General features: G+C 44.4%; 2 protein-coding genes across 6 annotated transcripts in view; one reads left to right on the top strand and one right to left on the bottom strand.

Annotated features, from left to right (window-relative positions):
- Kdm1a (lysine demethylase 1A) overlaps positions 1–19,966 on the top strand; it is a 53,065-nt gene extending 33,099 nt beyond the window's left edge. For both annotated transcript variants that reach the window (XM_042272103.2, XM_042272105.2), the window contains 13 exons: positions 71–152; positions 2,422–2,516; positions 9,071–9,213; positions 9,818–9,908; positions 11,307–11,441; positions 12,048–12,121; positions 12,591–12,702; positions 14,961–15,093; positions 16,004–16,191; positions 16,557–16,671; positions 17,974–18,101; positions 18,635–18,781; positions 19,488–19,966. In XM_042272103.2, the coding sequence (XP_042128037.2) occupies positions 71–152; positions 2,422–2,516; positions 9,071–9,213; positions 9,818–9,908; positions 11,307–11,441; positions 12,048–12,121; positions 12,591–12,702; positions 14,961–15,093; positions 16,004–16,191; positions 16,557–16,671; positions 17,974–18,101; positions 18,635–18,781; positions 19,488–19,673 (1,629 nt within the window). In that variant the 3' untranslated portion in view covers positions 19,674–19,966. The remainder of the gene's footprint in view (positions 1–70; positions 153–2,421; positions 2,517–9,070; positions 9,214–9,817; positions 9,909–11,306; positions 11,442–12,047; positions 12,122–12,590; positions 12,703–14,960; positions 15,094–16,003; positions 16,192–16,556; positions 16,672–17,973; positions 18,102–18,634; positions 18,782–19,487) is intronic.
- A 1,759-nt stretch (positions 19,967–21,725) lies between these two features.
- Positions 21,726–26,235, bottom strand: part of Luzp1 (leucine zipper protein 1) — an 81,220-nt gene continuing 76,710 nt past the window's right edge. For all 4 annotated transcript variants that reach the window (XM_076565437.1, XM_006980840.4, XM_015999259.3 and 1 more), the window contains one exon: positions 21,726–25,851. In XM_076565437.1, the coding sequence (XP_076421552.1) occupies positions 25,696–25,851 (156 nt within the window). In that variant the 3' untranslated portion in view covers positions 21,726–25,695. The remainder of the gene's footprint in view (positions 25,852–26,235) is intronic.

The raw sequence follows: 26,235 nt of genomic DNA, 5'->3' as shown, positions 1-26,235 counted from the left end.
ATCCTGGTATGCTGACTTACTGTGGTTAAAACAGAATAAATGACTTTGGTCATTTGATTTCTAAAAACAGGATCGTGTAGGTGGACGGGTTGCTACATTTCGAAAAGGAAACTATGTAGCTGATCTTGGAGCCATGGTAGTAACAGGTCTTGGTAAGTAGTTTTAGTTTGATACTGTGATACACAATCTAAGACAGATAGACCTTAAATTTAAACCATTAGTTTTATAATATACTGGTTATGGTGTTGTGTTAGTTTTCTTTCTTTCTTTTTTTTTTTTTTTTTTTTTGGTTTTTCGAGACAGGGTTTCTCTGAGTAGCTTTGCGCCTTTCCTGGAACTCACTTGGTAGCCCAGGCTGGCCTCGAACTCACAGAGATCCGCCTGGCTCTGCCTCCCGAGTGCTGGGATTAAAGGCGTGCGCCACCACCGCCCGGCATTGTGTTAGTTTTCTTTGCCAGTAACACACCACAGACAGTGAGTCATAGGACACACCACAGACAGACAGTGAGTCATAGGACACACCACAGACAGACAGTGAGTCATAGGACACACCACAGACAGACAGTGAGTCATAGGACACCACAGACAGACAGTGAGTCATAGGGACACATTGCAGACAGACAGTTGAGTCATAAGGACATCTCAGAGACAAAGAGTCATAGAGATACCACAGACAAATTATAGGGACATGCCACAGACAGTTTCATAATGAATAAGTTAAGCCAGGCTTGGTGGCCCATACCTTGAATCCCAGCACTTGGGAGGCAGATCTTTGTGAGTTCAATGTCAGCCTGGTCTACAGAGAGAGTCCCAGGACAGCCAGGCCTCTTATACAGAGAAACCCTGTCTCGAAAAACCAAAAAGAAAGAAGTTTATTTTCCTTATAGTTGTACTAGGCCAAAGGGGCAGTGATCTGATAGACTTCTTACTGATGGTCTTGAGGTACTTAGGTCACATGGCAGGAAACAGGGCCTTTAGGTCTGTATGTGCCTTTAGCTTCCACCTTTCTAACTAAGGCTAGTAAGATTCAATGAAGGAACTATGATAGTTTGTCTATCTTTTTTTTGTTTGTTTGTTTGGTTTTGTTTGGTATCTCAAACACACAGAGTCCTGGGGTTAAAGGCATGTGCCACCACATCCCGACTTTGCTTTGTTTTTTGAGACAGTTTCTCTGTGTAGCCTTGACTGTTCTAGAACTCACTTTGTAGACCAGGTTGTCCTCGAATTGGGAATTAAACTCCAGGCTGAGTTGTTGTTGTTGTTGTTGTTGTTGTTTTTGTTGCTGTTGTTTTTGTTTTTTTAGAATTATTTATTTATTATGTATACAGAAAAGGATGCCAGATCTCATTACAGATGGTTGTGAGCCACCATGTGGTTGCTGGGAATTGAACTCAGGACCTCTGGATGAGCAGTCAGTGCTCTTAACCTCTGAGCCATCTCACCAGCCCTCCAGGCTGAGTTTTGAGGGGGCAAAATATATTCAAATCATAGTAAGTCATTATAGCCTATTAATAGGAGGTAAATTGCTAAATATCTTTTCTGAAGGCTGAAAATGTAAATTGTACAAGCCTTTTGATACTGGGTGTCTTTTTCTAATTCAAAGAAATTATCCTAAGGAAACACAGACAAGTGAACAAGGTTGTGTTTGAATCATTTCCAACATGACATTGTTTATAATGGCAGAGCATTAGAAACCATATTAGAAGATTAAATTACTATATAGTAAAACGTGTATCCACTAGCTCCATAGCATACATAACATAGTGTTTATAATGTATTACTAAGTTAAAACTTTCATAGAATGGGTTATAATTCTTTTATGTAAAGTCTAACTCTATACTCCTAAATTGTAGAAGGATCTGTAATAAAATGTTAACTTAGAGAATTATGAGTATTAACATTTAGGTTTCCTCTGTGTAGTCCTGGCTGTCCTAGAACTCACCCTGTAGACCAGGCTGGCCTTGGAACTCACAGACATCTGCCTGCCTCTGTCTCCTGCGTGCTGGGATTAAATGCACACACCACCACTGCCCAGCTAAGTTAACATTTTTTATTGTTGTTGTTGGCCTTACATGTTTCTTACTGTGAGCTTTAAAATAGAAGATGTGATCGACACCCTACATTTTTAGCTGTTTTATTCCTTTATTATTTTGGTTGCTGGGGGTCCAACTCAGTGCCTTAAAAATGGGAGACAAGCTCTAGTACTGAACTCAGTCCCTAGCCTTTACTTACTTCACAGGTTGTCTCATTACATAGCCAGAGCTGGCCTTGAACACTCAAACCTCCTGCCTCAAAAGTGCTGCAACACTGGCGTAGGCCACCAAGGCTGGGCTTAGCATTTTTTTATTTTCAGTAAAGAAATTTTGACTTTGAGGTTTTTCTTTTCAAGGATAGGCTGAATTTGTTTGAGTTTTTTTCTAGGAGGAAATCCCATGGCTGTTGTCAGCAAACAAGTAAACATGGAACTGGCCAAGATCAAGCAAAAATGCCCACTTTATGAAGCTAATGGACAAGCTGTAAGTTGATGACAAACAGAGCTTTTCAAAATGATTCAGTTGGAAATAATTTCAGGGGATTCTGTTACTGAGCATGACATGAATCTACAGACTGAGAAACAATTGGCATTTTTCTGACTATTTTCTTAACTCTGAGCTATATAGGAAGGGATGATGGTACGTGTGCAAATTTACATGTCTGCTTAGGCATTTGTCTGTAGGTATTTACTGAAGGCTGGCCACCTCGTTCATTGGCCCTGGCCACTTACTGAATTAAACCTGCTTCTTCATATTTGTGTGCTGTGCCTCCATCGTGTGCTTAAGCTCTGTGTGCTGTGTCCATCCACTTTGTACAGACTCAGGCCTCTGCCAGGCTAGTATGCCGCCAGATGGTGATACTCACCCAGAAGTAGAGCAAGGTTAAATTGTCTATGGTCAGAGGCCTAGGAGCTTCTTGTCCGTGATGTGAGAGTAGCAGGGACATAGTGATTGGTCTGAGAAATGTGAGTGAGGGAAGCATGGTCAGGCAGGCTTAGGTTGCCCCTGGCAGTCCTGATTTTGCAGGCATGAGTAAGATTCAGAAGTTTGTGTTTAGCAGAAATTTTGCCAACTCCCCTGTCAGGATGAGAGTCCTTTGAGACTGTAAGCATACTGTTAACTTTGTATTTTGAGGAAGAAAATTTTGCTATGTATTGGATATGTCATGGTTTAGCTATTGTTACTACTTGAGTTTTTTGTGATGATCTCAAGGGACATCCTTATTTATCCTAGCTGCTTTGGGTTTTTATGGCTTGATGTTCCTGAAATGCCTTGGGTCGTGTCCACCACACGTCCAGAGCTTGGGAGAAACACCTAACAAAATAAACAGGTTAGAATGAGAGAGAGAGAAGAGAAGAAGAGTAGAGGTTAACTTACTGAATTATTTGATAAAGGTCAGCAAAGGATATTAAAGTTGAGGACCGTTCTCTACTTCACTCTAGTGGGACTCGGTTGGAAATAACCCTCCTCCGATTTTTATTATGGAAATTTAAAAATATTACAAAAGTAAGAAGAGTACTATAATGAACTCCAATTTGTTTAATTTGTCCTGTTTCTGCTTTGGGGAGAGAGGATCTGAAGAATCTATTACCCAGAAGTCTATCAGCAACACTAAGTTGAAGCAGATTTGCTAAGGGTTAGGGAGAACCAATTGCTACAGAAGAGTCAAGGGGCAAGAGGGTGGGGGTGTGGGGGTGACTGGTGGGACAGGGTGGAGAGGGAGGGAGCACGTCTGTGAGATCAGTGTGGGACTTCAGTCTGTGTTGTAGTCTGGGCCTGAGGAAGGTGAGTAGGTGCAGAGGTCTCTGAGGGAAGGATGGAGCTCATCCTGGTGAGGCAAGAAGACAAGCTACAGTGTAGGACAAGGCCTTGCTGTGGAGGTGCTGGGAGTGGAGTTTGGAGCAGGGGAAGTGACAGGATGAGATAGGTGCTTGAGGTCAGTAGCAGGAAAGAGCCTGGCTGGGGTAAGGAAACCAGGCACCAGTAGAGATACCCAGAGAAGTCCTTTCAGTGTAAGATAAGCTTTTCTGTGACTGGCTCCTGAGCCTCCTGCCTGAGCTGCCCAAGTGCTGAGATAACAGGCCTGTGCTACCTAGTACAGATCAGCTGACATTTTGGTGTTTGCTGTGTCCAGGATGAGACCCAGGCCCTCAGGCTTCTAGGCAGTTGCTCTATCACTGATCCTTAGTGCTCAGTGCTCTGCCTCTTGTGAGTTTGTTTGTTACTGGTGATTGCATTTCTGTGTTCAAGTTCTCTCTAAGCATGGTCGCCATCTGTCCTGTCACAGTATGGGATAAGATAAACAGCTAGCATAAGAACCTAAGTGTGCAACACCAACCGTGTTAAGAAGGCTGTGCGCTGTGTTCTAGCTTGAGCTCCCCATCAGAGGTCCAGCCCTTTGGGGAGCATTTGATATGGTTTTTCCCCCATTTATTTTTTTAGATTTATTTATTTTATTTTATGTGTAGGGTGTTTGCCTGTATGTATATCTATGCACAGTATGTGTACCTGTTACCCATGGAGGTCAGAAGGTGTTGGATCCCCTGGTACTGGAATTACAGATGGTTGTAAAATATCATGTGGGTGCTGAGTATCGAACCTGGGTCCTTTACAAAAGCATCATCTGCTCTTAACTTCTGAGCCATCTCTCCAGCCCAGGGTGGTTCTTTTTTTTTTTTTTTTTTTTTTTTTTCCCCTTAGTCCATTTATTTGTATTTGGTGCACTGGTGTGAGGGTGTCATATCCTCCAGAACTGGAGTTAGACAGTTGTGAGCCATCATGTAGGTGCTGGGAATTGAACCTGTGTTCTCTGGAGGAGCAGCTAGTGCTCTTAACCACTGAGCCATCTCTCCAGCCCCAAGTGATGATTCTTTAGGCATTTTAGTTTTAGAAAGAGTTCTTCGTGGCTTTGAGTTCCTCTTGCCTTATGTAAGAAGCCATGTTAATGTCTGTTTTTCTCTGTCTCCAGTGGTATAGCTCAGTGAGAATTCGGAACTACTAACCTGTAGACTAGCTTTTCACTTAAATGACAGGTACAGAGAACCTTGCTTGTATGCTTATTATTAGAAATGATGCTTTGTGCCTTTAGAAATATAAAGAGTTAAGAGGGTGAGTAGTTTTTGTTTTTGTTTTTGTTTTTTTTCTCATTTTGCAGAATGGATAACTGTAGCTCCCGTGTATTTCCCTAAAGCCACCATGGTCAGTACCCGAGAAACAGTTTGTTGCTTGGTGTTCTAGCTCAGGTTCCAGTGCTTGTTAAGTTACATCTGCCTGATTTGTCAGCAAGATAGATGGGCCAGGGTAAGGGTGTGCAGTAATACCATGATTGCCTGTGTGACTGTATCTGCTAAGTCTCCTCTTCAGAGAGCTTTAAAATAGTTCCCCTTAGGCCGGGCATGGTGGTGCACGCCTTTAATCCCAGCATTTAGGAGACAGACTCAGGTGGATCTTTGTGAGCTCAAGTCCCGCCTGGTCTACAGAACAAGTTCTAGAACAGCCAGGGCTACAAAGAGAAACCCTATCTTGAAAAGCCAAGATTTTAAAAAAGAGTGTAGAGGGTGGAGTGTTATGGAAATCACAGGTAGTGTTGCTTAAGGACATAGCTCCATACCCAGCCATTTTTTGTTTTAAGAAACAAATGTAGGTGGTTGTTTGTTGTTACTATTTATTTTTTGTATTTGTGTGTATATATGTGTGTGCAGGTTTTATACATGTTTGGGGCGTGAGTGTACATAAGAGGTTGGTGTCTCCATCTCTCACTCTCCACCTTATTTTTGAGACAGGCTCTCTCACGGAAGCTGTTTTGGCTGGCCAGCAAGCCCTAGGGATTCTCCTGTCTCTGTCTCCCCTGTACAGGATTCTATTTTTATGTGAATTCTGGATTCATGTCCTCTGCTTGTGTGGCAGACACTTTACAGAATTAAGCATCTTATTCCCCCTGCACCTGTTGTTAAACTATTAAAAACATCCTGAGAATGCTCTCTAAAACAATAGATCACTATTCTGTGTGGTCCTCCATGGGCAGCTAGACTGTTGGGCTTCAGTGTTTGCCTTGACAGTGAAAGTTTTAATTGTTGGACATGTAAAATAGAACATTTGGAACTGGCCTTTTAGCAATGGATTCAATATTTCAATGCATTAAAAACACATTTGGGTTTCCCCTGGTCAGTATTGGTTTGCCAATGTATGTTACTTGCCATTCATTTCCAATGAAATGCTAAAGTTAATGGAGAACAGCCCGGCTTCAGCACTTGCCCCTACTTGCACTGGCAACGTTAGCATCGCTGTAATTGCTCACCTGGGCAGAAATGCCTGGTTGCCCGTATAATCCCATAATCTGGTTGCCTCACCTAATCTCATAAAGCTGAGCCTTGGGTCTAAGTGGGTATCGGACATGCAGTCTTGTCATCTGGTGTCAGTCAAACGTGGCAGTACTCCTGTGGTTTGAGTTTGATTTGTTTGATTTTCTTGTTACTGTTGTGTGTTTTCTGTTCTTTGAGTTTTGCTTTTATTACTCACTGCTTTCTCACCACTACCCCCCACCCCGCCTTTTTTAAATTGCCCCCCACTCCCTGGCCATTTCTATGCCTTGACTTTCCCATTTTAGTCTCTGTACAGTCTGTTCCTTATTTCTCCAGCGGTTGCAGCTTCTAAGCTAACAGAATGCTTCTGTCATGCTATGTGTTTAAAGCCTTGATTTTACTGCTGTCATACAAAACTAAACTTGACGTGGCTGTTGGGCTGTTATTTACAGTTTATTTCTCCCTCTGCTGCACTGGTTAAAAGGACACTGTCAAGGTATTTTTTCATAATTTTTCAAATCATTTTCTCACTGTTTACAGTAACCCATTAAAAGCTTAACACAAATCTTTTCCTTTTAATGATCCTCTCCATCACACATTCACACTGGTTGTTGTTGTAGAGTTGCGCCTGTATGTTGGACTGGTGCTGTTTGAGTTTTTGTCATTGAAAGCGCATGTAAAACATCAGTTTTTTGTGGGGAGTGTGGGTGGGAAAGGGGGAAGTGTAACGAATCAAGCAGGCTGCTCAGAAAATAGAGGGAAGAAACAAAAGGTCAATTTGGTCCCTCTAACCTTGACAGTGTCCCTTTAAATATTTCTCTACCACCACCCTAGACCCAGTTACTGAACCTGAGTGCTGGGTGTCTCTCAGTATAAACTCCCTTATGTGACTGTCACCCTAACCACAAAGATTAAAGCTTGTCTGAAGCAAGCCATCCAGTTGGCACTAGAAGAGCTTTAATCTGTCCCATTTGCGTTCTTGTGTTTTGGCACATTGCGCCCCATGGTAGAGGCATATGTGGTCTAATCCCTCTTGCTAGAGCATCCTCTTGTAGGGCATTTTAGAAATCGGTGTAGAAACACTCCAGGAAAAGCAGTCTTGCAAGTAACATTGGACAGCTGTGTAGAGTTTATATTCAAGTGTGATTGTCTCCCCTTTGGAAGGAAAGATAACTGTAGAGTGCTAGGACCATCCTCTGTAGCACATTGCAGGGTTGCACTGGAAAGAGCAAGTTCCTGGGCAGAATTTCATTTTGAGTTACTCTATACAAGGCCATCACATCTCGGAGAAAAAGTAACTGATGAGCACTGAATGAAATTCATGACAAGAGGGTCTCTGAACAGCTCTAATAGGTGCAGTCAGAGCAGACAGGACCAAGAGCTCTTCTTTCCCTGTGGAAATGGGTCAGCCAGGTGATCTAATCCCCCAGCCCCGGCTGGGGACTATAGCAATGCATAATGACACCAAACATCTGAAGCCTGGTTCTCTACCTCCTTTCTCTCCACAAACCAGAGTACTGGAGTTTAGATTCCTTTGGTCTGGGAGTGGCTAATTCTCGGTGAGAGCCTCCTCTGTCCTTGAGGCATCAAGCATGGCTCTGGCTGTCACTTGTATCTGTGGTGTTCACAGAACCAAAGCAGAGCTGCTTTGGCCCTCTTCCCCTTCTCTTTTAGTAAAAGTTACCCTGTTTTGACAGGTTGTCTTTGCCACACCAGTCGCCCATCTCATGGGGTTACCTTCAAGGGGTGTGGTCGAGTGCGTTCCTCCATTATATTTGCAAGTGCAAAATTGAAGTGGCCTCTTCCATGGTGATCTTGTCAGTAGTCACTTCCTACCAAACACCTCAGGCTTGGTGCTTACTAGATCTTATTTTAGTGCTCTGTTTTCTCGTTCCCTATTTTAGGTTGATTGCAAAGTGAAGTCTGTATTTTAAATCCTCTTTCCCACCTAGTGCCCAGTTCTGGCAAAAGATGCTTCTCTTAGACGGGCTTTGTTGTCTGCCACTGTTGCTGTGAATCCAGCAGTGCAGATAGACTCCTCAGGCAAAGCTAAGTTGTAACAGGGGTGATGAACTGATGCTGTCAGTAGGCTGCACAGAATGGTCTAGGTCAGTTGGAGGACTGCTTCGAAGTGTGTTCGCTTCCTCTACCACAGCAAGGAGCCAGACCTTGTGGTAACTGAGTTTATTCCTAGTCTAAGCTTTGATGTTCACCTCTGAAGCTGAAATCCATTATTACCATGTGAAAGAGTAAGGTGCTGGTGTGTTATTGTCAACACCATGAATTTGACTTCTGTTTCCTACATCTTTGAACAGGTAACTGGAGCCTCTTCTTCCCCTTTTGCTCTGATTTTGGAAGGTCTTCTGGTGTGTGGTCATAGTCTTTGTTCTCTGGGACTTTGCCAGTGTGTCCTTTGCATGTCAGCCCAGCTCGGTGCACCTTGTGCTTCATGTAACTTCAGCTAGTGCCGCTGCAGGTCTTGTGCCTGTGACTGTAGGTTGAGTCCTAGCTCTGAGGGAACAAGTGGGAGAGAGGGAAATATTTCAGGCCTGAAACATCTCATATCTCATTTAAATGGATTTAACCACTTCATAGAAAAAGTCAAATCATTGTCCTCAAAGGTTTTCCTTTGAAATACATATTTTGCCCTCTTAAACTGTAGAACATTTTTGTGTGTTCATGGATGACTGTGCTTAGTTTGATAAGGACCAACTCTGCTATACTTCATATTTTCAGGTTCCAAAAGAGAAAGATGAAATGGTAGAACAAGAATTTAACCGATTGCTAGAAGCCACCTCTTACCTTAGTCATCAGCTAGATTTCAACGTCCTCAATAATAAACCTGTATCCCTTGGCCAGGCCTTGGAGGTTGTCATTCAGTAAGTACTCTGAAACTTTATCATATAGTGAATTCCATTTACAGAGAGATCGCTATTTCTAAGTTTTTTCATATCTTATTTGAGCTAGTTTTTACATATATTCATGTGAACTTTTAAAGTCTGAAGTCAGGGCTGAAGAGATGGCTTAGTGGTTAAGAGCACTGGCTGCTCCTTCAAACAACCTGGGTTCCTAGCGCCCACTGTGAGTGGTAACTCATAACCGTCACTCTCGTACCAGAGGAGCTGACGCCCCCTTGCCTCCTGCCTCTGCATGTGTTGCATGTATATGGTGCACAGACATGCACAGGCAAACACTCATAAAATAAAAATAGATAGATTTTAAAAAGTAAAATGAATTCCAAAGTAAAACATTTCAAGTACTTTTTAAAACATAATTATAGACTCCCCAAGGCCACTTTCAGTTCTAAGATGCATCACTTTACTGTGTGTTATTTTATTTAGGTCAGGAAGCAGACACAACCAGCTAACTTTCTTGTCTGAATGTTCCATAGTCAGTGGGTTTGGGGCCGCGGTGTTTGGCGGGTGCCTGTTTTGTGCTATGGAGCTGGCTATGCAGCCGGGCCACATGCGTTGTCTCTTACAGGCTACAAGAAAAGCATGTCAAAGATGAGCAGATTGAGCACTGGAAGAAGATAGTGAAAACTCAGGAGGAGTTGAAAGAGCTTCTTAATAAGGTAGAGCTCTGCATTCATGGCTTCCATAGTCCAGAAACCAAAAACAAGGGGGCTCCTTTCACTTAGAAGTGGTGAAGGCCTTTCTGGAGTTTGACCTCCGTGGAGAGGAGTTGCCCGGCTGCTCTCCTTTCCCTTCCTAACTGCAGTGGATTGGTCAGCACTGCTGCTGCGGTCTGGGATTAGAGCCACGTACCCCTTGATAAAGAAGATCAAGTCAGCCGGGCGTTGGTGGCGCACGCCTTTAATCCCAGCACTCGGGAGGCAGAGCCAGGCGGATCTCTGTGAGTTCGAGGCCAGCCTGGGCTACCAAGTGAGCTCCAGGAAAGGCGCAAAGCTACACAGAGAAACCCTGTCTCGAAAAACCAAAAAAAAAAAAAAAAAGAAGATCAAGTCAGCTCATCCATCACCATAACTGTTTCTCTCAAGACACCAACATTTCCACCTCTGTTCCTTGAGGTTTCTGTCAGCACCTTCTGAGTCCCGAGTTCCAGATGATACAGATACAGTCTTAGCCTACCAACTGCACAAGATAGCCGCTTAGGGAGAAATGATTCATCAGCTGGGGAGGGGCAGGACCTCACTCCTGTTACTCTAGGAGCTCCAGCCACCTGTGTATAGACTGTGGCAAAGACTGAACATCTGTAGGCCAGGCTTCAATACCCTGTTGTACCTGAAAAAGCTAACATTTGGAATGAGCACATAAAATTCTTTGTGTGATAATTTGACTTTTTACATGTTTTTTTTTTAAAAAAAGAGAGGGGCTGGAGAGATGGCTCAGTGGTTAAAAGCACTGGCTGCTCTTCCAGAGGACCTGGGTTCATTTCCCAGCACCCATATGACTGTTTTGTAACTCCAGTTCCAGGGGTTCTGACACCCTCACACAGACACACATGCAGGCAGACACCAATGCACATAAAATAATAAATTTTAAAAAAGAACAAAGCTGGGCATAGTGGTGAACCTGTGTTATTTCAACACCTAAGAGGCTAAGGCAAGAGGGTCTTAAGTGGAATATTCTTTTCCCTCTCCATTGTTTTGGAAGACAAGAATCTATTTTAGTTATCTGATAGGGTTATGGAAACCTCTGTTAAATTCTTTTTTTTCCCCCCAAATAACATGATACAGAACCAGGTATTCAGAAACTGCAAGGATCTTGCATAACATTGTGCAGGCAGAGCCAATGCCAAGGTCTTGTGTTCTTTGGAAAAGAGTTATACTGCTATCTAATATGAAAAAAAATTGTTCTGTTTTTCAAGACAGGGTTTCTCTGTGCAGCTCTGGCTGTCCTGGAACTCAATCTAGAGACCAGGCTCACCTCGAATTCACAGAGTTCCACCTGCCTTTGCCTCCTGACTTCCAAGTGCTGGCTAGTATGAACATTTTTTTTTCCATTTTTAGATGGTAAATTTGAAGGAGAAAATTAAAGAGCTCCATCAGCAATACAAAGAAGCATCAGAAGTGAAGCCACCCAGAGACATCACAGCTGAATTCTTAGTGAAGAGCAAGCACAGGGACCTGACCGCCCTTTGCAAGGTTAGTGCCATGCTATGCCGAAAAGTAGAGATGGGAACCCGGAGAAAAGAAAGAGCCTCCAGCCAATGGCAAGTGTCTGTACCTAACAAGCCATGGAGATTTAATGGCTCACTACAGTGTGAGATTGGTATTTCCTGCATAGTTCTTATCCTGACATTTTAGGATGGTAATGTAATGCATGTGGAATTTCAAGTGAGACTGTGGTTTCAGTATCTCACACAGTGTCTCCTAGCACCTTGGCTTTCTTAGTCTCCTCATCTGCAGTGTGGTATTCGGGATGCATAGCTTGGAGAGTCCTTATGAAGGAAGCTTAAATGAACTGTGTTTCTAAGGAATCCCATACCAGGGCCATGAGAGTGCTGAGAGCGTCTGTGTTTTCACATCCTTATTTGGAGCATGGCCAGTGCTTTTACCATTTTCCCTCCTGCCCCATCTTATCCCAGATTCCCAGCTTGTTTCCAAACACTCCTGAGGTTTGACCCCAACCTTAAATTGAATCCCACTTTGTACACATGATCTGAGCAGAAAACGTGTTATATATAAACTAGGTAAATATCGGACCATTGAGGCAAAATCACATTCACTTTATTTTTTAATTTCTGTTAGGAATATGATGAATTAGCTGAAACACAAGGAAAGCTAGAAGAAAAACTTCAAGAATTGGAAGCAAATCCGCCAAGGTAAGGAAAGAAAACCAGGCATTAAGAATGACAGCTTTGCTGTCTCCTTTTCGGTCTGGAAGGAGGACGACAGTGAGTGAGTGTGTGTGATGGGTGGATGGGAAGTGTGTGTGGAGATGGTCTCTGTATCTAAACTAGCCCTTCTCTACAAAACCTGATATTGAGATAAAGCTGACCTAGATGGAAATTGTTTTGGGGTGATTTTTTAAAAAGGTACTGTTGTTTTACACTTGAAAGATTTGGGGGACTAGGACCTTACCTTTTTCTACTGGGGTTCAAGCAGTGACAGATGCTCTCTAGACATAAGGGATAGAGCAGTTAGTAACACAGGTGAGAGCTTGTTCTGTGACTTGCATATAAGGCAGTCCCAGTCCCCAGCTGAGAGTTCAGATTGGCTGAGACCATCCAGGTGAGCTCATTGAGTCTTGTAGTGATGTTTTCGTTAACACTGTTCTCCCTTATTTTTCAGTGATGTATATCTCTCATCAAGAGACAGACAGATACTTGACTGGCATTTTGCAAATCTTGAGTTTGCCAATGCCACACCTCTCTCTACCCTCTCTCTTAAACATTGGGATCAGGTAAGATTTCTGGACCATTTATTGAGTTGCACATACTTGAGGACTATTAAAAACTCACCCTCTCCTCTTTCCCTCTCCCTCTTCCTCTCCCTCTCCCTCTCCCTCTCTCTCCTCTCGTGTGTGTGCGCGCGCACGCGCGCGCTTGTAGACAGCTTCAGTAGGAGACAGCATTTGCTCACACAAGCAGCTTGATGATTTGCCAAGCTTGCTTTGCCATGGGCTACCACCACAGTCAGGACATAGAACATTTCAGCCTGCTGCTGTGGTCCACCCCTGTCATCCCAGTGCTTTAGAGGCTAGGACAGAAAAATTGAGCCCAGGGTCAACATGGCCGATATCAGGAGGCCTTTGACTTTAAGGAACCAAAACAAAAGATCATTATCATCCTGCCCTTTTGCAGTAAACCCTTCCTCTCATCCTGCTTCTCCTTGTTCTGTGGTTTCACTGTAAATGGTCTTTGTGTGACTGACTCCACTCACCTTGAGGCACTTTATCTCTTTGTTATTATAATTCCATTGTAGAGATAAACATGGATTATTAAATCATCACTGGTGCCCTGATGGGGTTAGGTGTGTGTATGGGGTACTATTACTGAAGGTGCTCTGAATATTAATATTTTTCTCAGAAAAAAATTAATAGTGAACCGGGTGGTAGTAACACATGCCTGTAATCCCGGCTCTTGTGAGGGAGTCAGCCAGGTCTCTCTGAGTTCGAGGCCAGCCTGGTCTACAAAGCGAGTTCCAAGACTATATAGTGAGACCCTATCTCTGACTCCTTGCCAAAAAATTTTTTGAGTGAAATTGCTAAGATCTTACAGAAAGTAGTTTCTGCTTGGTTGGTTTTTGGTGATATTAGGGATCAAATTTATAGCCTTGTACAAACCAGATGAGAACTTTGCCTCTGAGCTGTTCCCCTGGCCCTCCTTCTACTTCTACTCATGTGAAAACTTCCAAACTGCATGCCAACCCCACCCCCCTTACATCTGTGACAGCCCATGTGCTTCACATCCTCAGAGATGCTCAGTGTCCGACCTGGAGGGTCCACCATTCTAGAGACTAGGAGTCTCTTCCTGTGCATCTCAGTTGCTCTGTGTCTTTTAGTAAATGTCTTCATGTATTTGGCCCCTTTGAAGAAAGTCTAGTTTTCTTTTTGAAGAATTTGTAAGAGCTCATCTGTCAGATACATACTTACATTCTCTAGTCTTTGCGTGCCCTTTATGTCCTAAGGCTGACCCTAGAGTCTCGTGTGCGCATGCTCTATCGTTGTTACCCCTCCAGCTCCATCTGTCCTTGTTACATTCTGAAACATTGATTTACCCGAGCTTATAATGTTTTAACATGTAATTCCTAAGAATTACGAGACACCCCAGAGAGTTTCTAGACTCTGTGGGATGCTTGATACTCTGTAGATGTTTGGGGCTTCCTTTTGTGGATGGGCTGCCTTCATCTGACTTGACCAACTGGTTTAGAAATCTTCCTCAACTTTAAAATCTGTCAGTTGAAAGACTGAAAATGGACTTTGCTCTTTAAAAAAAAAAATGTAATTGTGCACATCTATAATGCTGTTAAGAAGGTAAATGGGGTTGGGCGGTAGTTGGTGGTGCATGCCTTTAATTCCAGTACTCAGGAGGCAGAGGCAGTGACAGTTGGATTTCTGTGAGTTCCAGGACAGCCTGGCCACACAGAGAAACTGTGTCTCAAAAAAAAACAAAACAAAACACGGGAGGGGGATGGGAAGAGGGAAATGAATCAGCTTTTGTGTTTTCTGGTCATCTATCTCTCCGTGGATGGCCTGAACTTGGTATTAAGAGTACTGTGCTAGTAACTGTCTAGAGACAATAGAAACTTCTTCCTGGAGATGAGAGACATATCAGTGGTTTTTCCTCAGGCAGTTCAACTTGAATATGGAGTAACTGTTTAATTCTGGTCTTAAAATACTGTTTGGGGCTGGAGAAGTGGCTCAGCAGGTGAGGAGTACTGGCCGCTCCTACAGAGGAGGCGGGTTTGATTGCTAGCACCCACATGGCACTTGTCGGTCACTCTGGTCCCAGGGTATCCATCACCTTCTTCTGCAGACACTGTATGCATATGGTACATAAAACACATGCAGGTAACACCCATACACATAAAAGGTTTTTAAACTTGACTAGTCTACAAGCTTTTACTCTTCACCACTGTCATACAGAACTTGGTGCAAATGGCATAGTGTAAATTGTATTTAAAAAGTGTGGTAATAGGCCTTTGTTTTGCCCTGGCTAGGATGATGACTTTGAGTTTACTGGCAGTCACCTGACAGTAAGGAATGGCTACTCATGTGTGCCCGTGGCTTTAGCTGAAGGCTTGGATATTAAACTGAATACAGCAGTGCGGCAGGTTCGCTACACAGCCTCAGGTATGTGCCTGCTCTAGAGGAAGGTAGAGCACCTTCCCTGAAACAAGATTAGTTTTTTTACAACTTTGTTTTTGGTAATTTGATTGCATGGTTCATGAGTGTAAACTTTTGTAAATGCCTTTTGTAAGTAGATGGCAGAGTGGCAGAAACTGCAACACCATGTTCGTTCTGGGTCTACAGAAAATGGGCCTGGGTTGTCTATCATACTTAGGAGGTGCCATATTCTCAGAATTCATAATTATATTTACAATGAATTGATCAAAAAGACATATGCATATGTAGTTATGAGCATTCGTATAAAAACATACTAGGGCTCATCAGCCAGCTCTTTGTTGGAGCCCATTTTTGTTGTTGTTGTTGTTGTTGTTTTGTTTGAGAGAGTTTCTCTGTGTAGTTTTGGTGCCCATACTGGATCTTGCTCTATAGACCAGGCTGGCCTCGAACTCACAGAGATCCGCCTGACTCTGCCTGGGATTCAAGGCACCACCGCCCAGCTGAGCCCATTCTTTTGTGGAGTGTATTCATTGTTTTCACTCCCATTGTTAGTAAATCTGTATTGCTATTTTAAAATACATTAGGTAAAATAATAGTGACGTAATTCTGATGTCAACTCAGAGGTCAAGCTGAGCATTACAGTGAATTTCCAGAGTTTGAGGTTTTGTGCCAGTCTCTAAGTTGTCGTCCTTAGTGAACAGGTAACCACTTTAGTCCAGTATATCGCTAGTGTAAGATGGAGGCAATCAAGGGTGCCTTACTGACTGTGAGCATTTAAATCCTGGCAGCCTTAGGCTCACTTCTTCTGGTTTTTGTCTGAAAAATGAAGGAAATGGCATGTCTTTTGGCACTGTGCTCACTTCCCTCATTGATGCCATCCTCATCACCAATAAAGTTTTCCAAACACTTTGTCCAGGATGTGAAGTGATTGCTGTGAATACACGCTCCACAAGTCAAACCTTTATTTATAAGTGTGATGCGGTTCTCTGCACCCTTCCCCTGGGAGTGTTGAAGCAGCAGCCACCAGCTGTTCAGTTTGTGCCTCCTCTTCCTGAGTGGAAAACATCTGCAGTCCAGAGGATGGGATTCGGCAACCTTAACAAGGTGATGTGCTCTCCTCCTGTCACCAGCCTAATGTTGAGTGTCCAGTAGCATCCGTGAGGAGTGGGGTCTGCATGTAACCATAGTTACCCATACCCTCAGCTGTGAATCCAGGCCTGAGCCCCCCGAGTTCATATACTCATCTGGTTGTATTATATAGTATTTAAGCACACTTAATCTTGCTATATAACCCCAAATCTACTAAAGGTCTTAAGTCGCATCATATATAATGTAATGGGGATTCTTTTTTTATACCAAAAGTGGACTAGGAGTAGTCAGTAAGTCTTAAGTATGACCTGAAAGGACCAGGGGTGCTTACAAAAAGCCATCTCTCTGAGGCCAACTCATATGATTCCTTCCTGTGGTAGGTGGTGTTGTGTTTTGACCGGGTGTTCTGGGATCCGAGTGTCAATCTGTTCGGACATGTTGGCAGTACGACTGCTAGCAGGGGCGAGCTCTTCCTCTTCTGGAACCTATATAAAGGTAACTGTTCGCTAGGCTTTTTTTTTTTTCCATACTTGTAGAAACATCCAGAATTAGAAATATTGGGAGTTTTCTTATATATATGCCGTAATTTTTTTTCAGTAACTTAATATGCAATTTTAAAAAAATGCCTTCAAAGTAGTTTGAAGAAAACATAAAAATGAAGACACATCATAGCCAAAAGGGACAGACCCGGGAGTATTCCTCATTCTGAGACTGTTAGATCCAGCCTGCCCTCAACCTTAGATCACTTCCTTAAAATGTGTTTATGTTCCTATTTCCCATCCTATTACTTTATATTCCTTCTTCAAGAAGAGAATGGAGAATACACAAGTGTTTCTCATGCAGCAGTTGTAGGCCACTGCTTACAGTACAGGCATGTTTCTCACCCAGTGTCGTTCTATCCCTGGTGAAGAGGTGTTCCTACATTGAGGTGGTGCCATGCTCTTCCCCAGCTCCATCTAGGCCATCTGGTCCTGTCAATACCTCATGGTACTCCTCCCCACCCCAACATTCCTTATTCACCACCTGTCCTTGTCCAGGCCACTGTCACCTCCCTATCATGCTGGCATCCCTGCTTCTGTTAATTGCGTTGCATTTATTGGTTGCTTTGTATTGCAAAAGGGAAATACAGATTTCTTACCAAGGCTTCCATTAAGTCCCTTATAATATTCCCATTTTCCCTGTCTACTCTGCTCCCAGCTTTGTTCGGAGCGTCTGTGCATTTCTCTTTTTTCACTGGCTCACTTTGCTCAGCTTGAATGTATTTGGAAGAGGCCTTTAGGGTATACATTCCTATTGCCTAGAATCTGAATTAAATCCCTGTATTCTCTTTCCTCTGTCCTATATTGTCAACGCTTTATCAAAGGTCATGATTCTATGTGTGTGTAGTTATTCACCTGTTAACTCTTGTGATTTGTATCTTTCATACCCCCAGGAACTAGGTAGCCCTGGGCTGTCGTGCAAGCTTATTATATACTAGCGAAATGATGACTGAGGACAGTGATAGGTATGAAGGGTCGGAGCCAGGTAGAAGGGATGTTGCCATTGCCGTGGAAGCACCTTAAGTGGCCAGGACCAATAATTCTATACCTAAATACAGAATGTTCCTTTTGACTCCTGGACATCATAAGCAATGGAGTGCCCATTGATCAGTTTATGGGGGACAGCATTCAGAAAAGTAGCTTATGTCCAGCTGTGTGGTACTACACGGCTCATTGACATTTGACAGCACCGAGAACAAAGCAGGCCTGATAGGAAAGTATAGGAAAAAACCTGGAATTGTCCCTTCTGTTTCCTCAGCTCCAATACTATTGGCCCTGGTGGCAGGAGAAGCTGCTGGCATCATGGAGAACATTAGTGATGATGTGATTGTTGGCCGATGCCTGGCCATTCTCAAAGGGATTTTTGGTAGCAGTGCAGTACCACAGGTATGTGAGTGAGTGGACAAGCAGGGATCCAGCTTACAGCTGAACGGAGGTTTGGCTTAGTTGCAGTTTGCAGCTTAAGTCCTTGATCAGGACATTTATGTGAGAATGGTATGTGCTGAGTGGGCCTGAATTTTAATGTTTGGAACTTTAAGGTAGGTATTCAGCAGACTCTAGGACATGACCCTGAGAATGTCAGTTGCTAGCTGCATTTCTTTTATATGTAGGGTCACACCACAAGCAGCTGAACTTGGTGAATACACTGGGGAGTTTTGTGAGAATTTCTTTGTAACCTATTTTTTAGGCCAACTGCAATACTTTTAGCCCCTTGTAAGACTCAGGTGAATTAATGAAAGAGTAAGGTCAAGTGCTGTGTCATAGAGGAGGAAACAACATGGATCCTTGTGTCTCTGCACCCAAAGCAGCAGCATCCGTCACCTGGCTCCCTCACCTTGCCTCTCTTACATAGGTCTTGCCTACTTTTCAGCCATGGCTGGTGTGTCCTGCTATTAGTAACATGGTTCTCCTATATCTAGCCCAAGGAGACTGTGGTGTCGCGATGGCGTGCTGATCCCTGGGCCCGGGGCTCCTATTCATATGTGGCTGCAGGATCTTCTGGAAATGACTATGATTTGATGGCTCAGCCAATCACTCCTGGCCCCTCGATTCCAGGTGCCCCACAGGTGAGAAATTAGAAAGAAAGAAATCTGTGTCTAGACCTATTTGGTGAAAGACCAAGAGCTCAGGGTAGAAATGATATCTCTAGTCACTCCATCCTTGGATACTTTGCTCAGCTTTTCCCCCTTTAAAAGTTCTATTGGGACTAGAAAGACAGTTCAGCATTTAAGAATGGCTGCTGCTCTTCCAGAAGACCCAGTTCAGTTTCCAGCACCTACATTGGATGGTTCACAGCCTCCTGTAACACCAGCTCCAGGGGACCTGACACCTTCCACCTCCACAGGCACACAAACTTTTTTAAAGACCTACCGTTAATTGTACCTAATTTTGTGGCAGCTTGTAGGGTTGCAGAGGTCTGAGTCACTAGGGCCTTGTAGAGCCTGCTTGGGAGTCTCATGTAGACTATGCTAGACTTTGTCCGAGTATTTTTCAGTATCACAACCCAAAGGCTTGGTTACACTCAAACACATTCCCGCTTAAGGAGGCTGTACTCGCTGTGGCTCAGAGTTTAGGATGTCCTGCCAATCTTAGCCAACAGGTACTACGTGAAATAAAACTAGAATGTTTGAGCATCTATAAACTGATCAAGAGAGACGTGGGTAAACTAGTGGTGGAAACAGATCAGCCTTCAAAAGTCAACAGGAATTTGGCAATTCAAACACAATAAATTACTTGCTGATTTTTCTCCCCACCCACCCACCCCCAAAATAGCCAATCCCACGACTTTTCTTCGCTGGAGAACATACAATCCGGAACTACCCAGCTACAGTCCATGGTGCTCTGTTGAGTGGGCTTCGAGAAGCAGGAAGGATTGCAGACCAGTTTTTGGGAGCCATGTACACTCTGCCTCGTCAGGCCACAGCAGGTGTCCCTGCACAGCAGTCTCCAAGTATGTGAGACAGACGGTTCAGAAAGGCGACCCAGTGGACGTGTAATCTGCCGTGGAAGCAAGCTCTTCTAGCAATACTCCATCCTACTGAGGAACTCTGTCATCAGCTGCAGGACTCCTACTTTGACAGCAGAGGCTGGCTCCTTTGGCTGACAGCACAGAGAGGAACTTACCCATTAATTTGGAATTATGTCTCCATAAAGACTGAGACAAGCAAGTGCTGTGAGATAACCTTAGTCTATTGGTGTTTGGCTGTTTTTTTTTTTTTTTAATATATTTTGAGAATAAAACTTTAAAATAATTTTATGTGAAAATTTATTTAATTATGTGTATGTTTTATCAGTTTAGGTATATGCACTTATGTGGGTGCCATGGAGGCCAGAGGCATTGGATCCCCTAGAGCTGGTTGCAGCAGGTTGTGAACCATCCAGTCTGTACGCTGGGAACCAAACTGAGGTCCTCGCGAAGAACAGTATGTGTTTTTACCACTGGGCCATCTCTCTCCAGCCTCATAGAAAATTAGTTTGATCTTTTGGATTAAAGCTTTATATACATAATACACAAGTGTTGCTCCCTCAGAAATGCAAATCCTACTTTGGACAATAGCACACATATTTTCTCCACAGGTGTAAGAAGGAAGCCATGTAAAAGACAAATGGTTTGGTCAGGTCCCAGGGCTCCTACTGAGTTACACTGACAGCTCCTCTTATTTTAAGGTCCTAGGTTTCCCGTGTTTGCCTACATGTATGTATGTGTACTACACACATGCCTGTGAGCTTCCTCACAGGCGCTAGGAACCAAACCTGGGTCCAGTGCTCTTAACCATGAAACCATCTCTCCAGCCCCATTATAATTTTTTTTTTTTTTAATACATGGGATCTTTTTAAAGATTCATTTATTATGTATACAGTGTTCTGTATCCCTGCAGGCCAGAAGGGGGCACCAGATCTCATTACAAATGGCTGTGAGCCACCATGTGGGTGCTGGGAATTGAACTCAGGACCTCTGGAAGACCAGCCAGTGCTCTTAACCTCTGAGCCATCTCTCCAGCCCTGCCCTCCTCAATAATGGCAGTGTATTAAATGGGAGGCTCCAAAGGGATGTTTCTTTCACTTTTCATGTACTAGTGCCCATCTGTGTTGGCACAGAGCACCTTGTAGTTGAACTGTCTCCTCTATAAGGCTGGAAAGTACTTAGAACCCTAGTCTAATCCCCGCATCTCAAAACTCTTCCTCTAGTGGTGTGTGAAAAAATGGAATGGGGCTTTTCCCCTAGTTTCACTGAGTGACAGTAGGGGAAAAAAATTGTTGAAAACATAGTGTTAGTGATGGAAAGGTGATTACTGCTGCGGTGGAAAGTGCTAGAAATACTCCCTAAGGGGAGTTCACTAGGGTGTCTGCTGCAGTCAGTGGCTGATGCTTTAAGAGTGCGGTTTGGAGCCAGGTGATGATAGCACACATCTTTAATCCCAGCACTCGGGTAGAGGCAGGAGGATCTCTGTGAGTTCGAGGCCAGCCTGGTCTACAAAGCAAGTTCTAGAATAGAACAGTCAGGGATACACACAGAAACGGCCCCCCCCCCCCCAAAAAAATAGGCTGTTTGGAGACACAGCCTGGACTCACAGGAGATCCTCTAGCCTCTGCTGGGATTAAAGGCACATAATTTGAGACACTTTCTTTTTTTGGTTTTCCAAGACAAGGTTTCTCTATATAACAGTCCTGGCTGTTCTGGAACTCCTTCTGTAGACCAGGCTGGCCTCGAACTCACAGAGATCCACCTGCCTTTGTCTCCTGAGTGCTGTGATTAAAGGCGTGCACCACCACTGCCCAGCGAGACACATTATCTTTGACAACACATAAGCCTAAAAAGAAAATAGAGCAAAGAGGCAGCTGCTGGTTTTAACTCTGGTTCATTCACTTAGAAAAGTTTTAAAGCATAAATTATTTGCTAGGTAAAATACTTAAATTTGTGAAACTTTATGCCAACAGCACCAATTCAGAGATAACAGCTATTTCCAGAAATTATATTGACAAAATTGGCATCACTGACTCAAAAGAGCATATGGAAATGAGGGAGCTTTATTGGTTACAATATTGTGCTGCAGAGCCAACAGAGAGCATTACAGCCTAAGGACACATGCAGACAGGCAGCTTCAACTATACACATGCACCCAAGGAGCCCTGAGCCACGGCCCGTGGCTGTGCCCTGCTTTCCAGAGGCAGGTTCTGGCCTCTCTGGTCCCATACTTGGAGCAGGAATGTAGAAGCTGCTGCACCTAGACTCCAAGGGGCAGAGGTGAAGCCAGAGCCACCTGCCTGGGCAAGTAGGTGTGGACCAACAGAGCTGAGGCCCCAGCAAAGGGCCTATCATGCGTACGTTTATTTAAGGGCTATCTTCCTAGCCCTCCCAATCTTTAAAATACAAAAAATAGACTTTATTCTCTTAAAAATACATTCCGTTCAATACATGTTCTGAGCTGTGAAGCAGCAGGAAAATAGGACCTCTTTCCTATGACCTTGGTTGAGGTGTTGAGGAGAACCCTGTTCCCCATTCAGGGTGTTCAAAAGATAATCCCTAAAAAGCAGCTCTTACAAAGCAGTCTTTGTCAGAAGAGACCCATGCCGACACAGGTGGCCAGGGGCCAGCCTCTGCGTCCCTGCTCCTTTACTGACCCACTAAATCTAACAACTAACACTGCCCAGGACAAGAAGTCCACTATTAGTCTAGGCACCAGTGCCTGCTGCATGAGAGGGATGACTGGTGTGCAAGCTCGCCTGTAGCCTTGGCCCCACACAAATCCCTTGAACTCATATTCTGAACTGTTTCGCTGCCACAGGAACAGATTTGGCACAGCTCCCTGCCTGCCACCCTGCAGCTTTTCTTCCTGTGTCAGTACCCATGGCAGGTAACAGCAGCAGGTGGAGGACACCAGCTCCTGGCATTTAGCCAGCTCTTCATCCTCCAGCCAGGCAGTTCTAGAACCAAGTTCCTCTACTCCGAATTCTCACAGACACACACCTGCTGGCTCAGTTTAGCTGTCTACCCAGACTACTAAAGAAAAGCACTTGTCATAAAAGTGAGTCTGTTGTTGGGGACTAAGGGAATATTTGGCTTGATTAGACAACAGTTTGACTATGGGTCTCCCTTCTATTTGGAGGCTTCCTCTAGCATCCAATTTGGGCCCAAAGGTTACATCTTGGTGCTTTTTTTAAGAACTGATGTGCCTTCCAACCTTGGAATCATAGCTAGCCTATTAATCCATGTGAAGCCCAGAGGAACCAAACCCTCCAAACTTTACTTGCTTGGTATAAACGTTGTCTGCAATGCTGAAGGCATTTAAAAATAAAACCTACTTTACCATGGTTCTACAAAGTGTGCAGATTAAAGAAATAATATCCTGAAATAATTGTTACAATCAAATGCTATTGCACTCAGATTTTCAAAATGGCAGCCCACCGCTGTCCCTTTTCCACACAACATCTTGAATAGCAGCAGGTGTTGGTACTGCTAAAATGTGGAACGATCCAGACTTTGGCACCAGGAGCTACAGCACCAGAATCCAGGGCTCAACACCCAAAGACAAAAATTATTGGCGAGATCTTTTGAGGCAGGGCTTGGTGCCCCTGTTTTATCAGCAGAGAAGAGCCACAGACTTAATTTCCTATACTCTCCAGTGGACCACCACAGAGGTCTGTTTCCTTTGAACTCTTAGGGCTGCCAATTGGTAGAGGAGAGTGGGGGGGGGACGGAACTACAAGTGAGAGGTTGTGCAGCTTTGAATGAAGGAGTTTCTGGCCAGTGACCCAAAAGCAGCAGCAGGAACAGATCTTGAAAACACTATCTTAGTTGTACATCAAGTTGGGATGTGGAGGCAAGACACATGGCAATGCCCTCGGGTTAGCAAAACTCCATTAAAACAGAAGTGCTAGAGAGCTGTTCCTGTCCCTGGGGTTTAAAACAAAAAACAAAAAAACAAACAAGTAGATCTCCCCACACCCTGGCAGGATGGCTGAGTCTGATGCAGACTTGGGCAGGTGAGTGCCAGTGTGTGTGCTGAGTAAGGGTAGAGGAGACTACTCAGTCCTCCTGAGGATGTCCTGAGTCTTCTCTGTCGCCAGGGAATTCACAGGAGAGGCACGGAAACAGGAATCAAACAGACTTGTGTTATAGAAAGCACCTAGCTTGAAAGCCAGGAAAGGTGGCACTGGGAAACACTGTTGCCACATAGACCTGAGACCACGCAATCTAATCCCTTCACCTCAGACTTAAGACAGGCCTTACAGAGTTCATCCCCATGACAGAAACACGAGGAAAGGAGAAAGAAAGTATAAGACCCAGAAGACAACTGAGGGCAGAAAGATATTCCCCAGACTCCTGTGGATACCACCTTCCAAAAGCAAGAGTCAGCTCACGCAGAATGGTGAAAACAAGTTTGGAACACCAAAATTAAGGCCTTCGAGGTCATCCACTCCAAAGAACTCATTTTGAGCTGTGAAGCAGCGGTGGCAGAACTTGCCTACCATGCCACATCCTAGGTTCAACCCCAGCATGCACGTGTGTACAGACATGTGAGCAACAAATGAAAAACCAACAAAGAACTCGTCTTAAAGATAGGGGAAACTGAGGCTCCAAGAAGACAATGATTTGCCAAAGATCACAGAGCAAGGAGTGACAAAGCCAGAAGGGATGGGAAAACGGCTTTCCAGACTCCTAGTCCAGTGACAAGGCAATGACATCCACTTCACATAGGTAGCCATGGAGGATCCCTTTGAACAGAAAGAATGCTTCAAAAAATTCAGCAACAAGCAAATAGTTAACTTCCCCATGTGGCTGGTATAAGGAGATAAAAGTTTTTTTTTATTTATCTGCCTTCCTAAAAGGCTTAATGCACTTTGAACTGCATAAATCTGAGGCCCTCAACAGGCAGGTATTGGCTTTCCTCCAATGAAATCACTGAAATAATGATCTACTCGTAGATACCAAGGGCTTGCTTGTGTGGGAACGGTGCGTCAGCAGTCAGCATGGTAAAGTGCGAGGCCTCCTCCACGGGATGGAGGAGGAGTGGGAGAGAGCAGTCAGTCCATGCCTTTCATGGAGCTATTGCTTTGTGGAGTGACTAAAGGAATTGGCTTGTTCTTGTTTGCTTTCCCATCTGCTGGGCACTTCCTAGAAGGCAGAGTATGCTGGGTCAAGCCAGCTCAGTCTAGGGATTTTCCCAAGATAAGAATGATGAAGTCAGCTGAAGTTTCCAGCCCCCAACGAGAGCAGAGGTGATGCCAGCAGCAATGTTGGTGCCCGGGAAAGGAGATGCATGAGATCTGCATGAGATCTGTCTGTTTCTGATGCCTTTGGAAGGTGAGTTGAGAACTGAAGTTGGAGGATGGTATCATTCCATTTGGTATCATGCTCTGCCTCCAAGAAACTGGTTAGCCAAAGGCTGAGTCAGGAAGCTTCAGCGTAAAGGTGGTCCCATAATCATAATTACTTAGAGGCACAGCACAGACCCTTTTTCTGTTTCCAAATTCTCAAGAACTCAAAGACAGGAATGTAGGCCCCCTAGATGGAAATGATGGCTGATGGTTCTTGGGTGGTCCTTTAGGGCAAACAAGGAGCCAACTGGAAACGGTAAGGAGACAAATCGGCACGACTCCATAGCGAAAGGGGCTGGGCTTTGATATACAGACAGCTCACCAAGGAGCAGAGAAGAGAGCTTTTGGCTGCCTCTATGGTGGTGGGTTTCTGTCACTTCCCATTTTAGGGTCTGAGAGTGGTCCATGCTTCCTTGGGGGCAGGGTTAGGAGAGAGGACTACTCATGCATCAGGGAAGGCTGGGCTTGAGTGACTGGTTTGTAGTCTGATCCTATCTGGACAACTGGCAGAAATGACCTGAGCCAGCCTGGCTCTCTACAGTCTCCCAGCCAAGGCCTTTGTGTCTAGCCTGATTAGCTGGCCTTGGATCCTTCTCAGGCCAGGAAAGGGGAGGAGCTGAGAAGCAGGAAGAGGGAAGAAAGCAGACGTCACCTAGCTGGCTCAGTCTTCCTCAGCATATGGCCTGGCCGGCTGTAGTCGCTCCTCAGCCCAGACTTGCTCAGACTCTGGCAACCCCTGCTTCCCAGGCAGTTCAGAATGCTCCAGGGCGTTGTGTACTCGCCTGCTGATAACAACTGTGCCGTCCTCCCCTTCCTCCTGTGCCAATGAGCAACAAAAATAGAAAGTGAGCTGCAGAGAGTACAGGGGGAATGAGACACCCCAACCTTCCACCCTGGCAAGCTCTCCCACCCGGGATAAACACTACATAATAACTGTAGGGTTTTTGTTGTTGGTTGTTTGTTTGTTTGGGGGGTGGGGTGGGGGTGCACTAGTCAGTATAAAACCCTTTGGAAATAACTGAGGAGACCAAGAGGCTCACAACTGACAGAAGCCTATTATAGGCCAGAGCCCAGAACAGGAACATGGAACCAGGATCCCCAAGGGGCAGGTGTGAAAGCCACTTTCTTGCTGCATGGCAAGAGCATGCTGAAGAGAAAGTTAGTTATTTCCACGTATGATCTGTGAAAAAGCCACGCGCCT

The sequence above is a fragment of the Peromyscus maniculatus genome, chromosome 2, assembly GCF_049852395.1.
Source record: "Peromyscus maniculatus bairdii isolate BWxNUB_F1_BW_parent chromosome 2, HU_Pman_BW_mat_3.1, whole genome shotgun sequence".
Taxonomy (NCBI): domain Eukaryota; kingdom Metazoa; phylum Chordata; class Mammalia; order Rodentia; family Cricetidae; genus Peromyscus; species Peromyscus maniculatus.
Note: the sequence above shows the minus strand (reverse complement) of the source record. Positions and strands in the feature narration are given on the sequence as shown.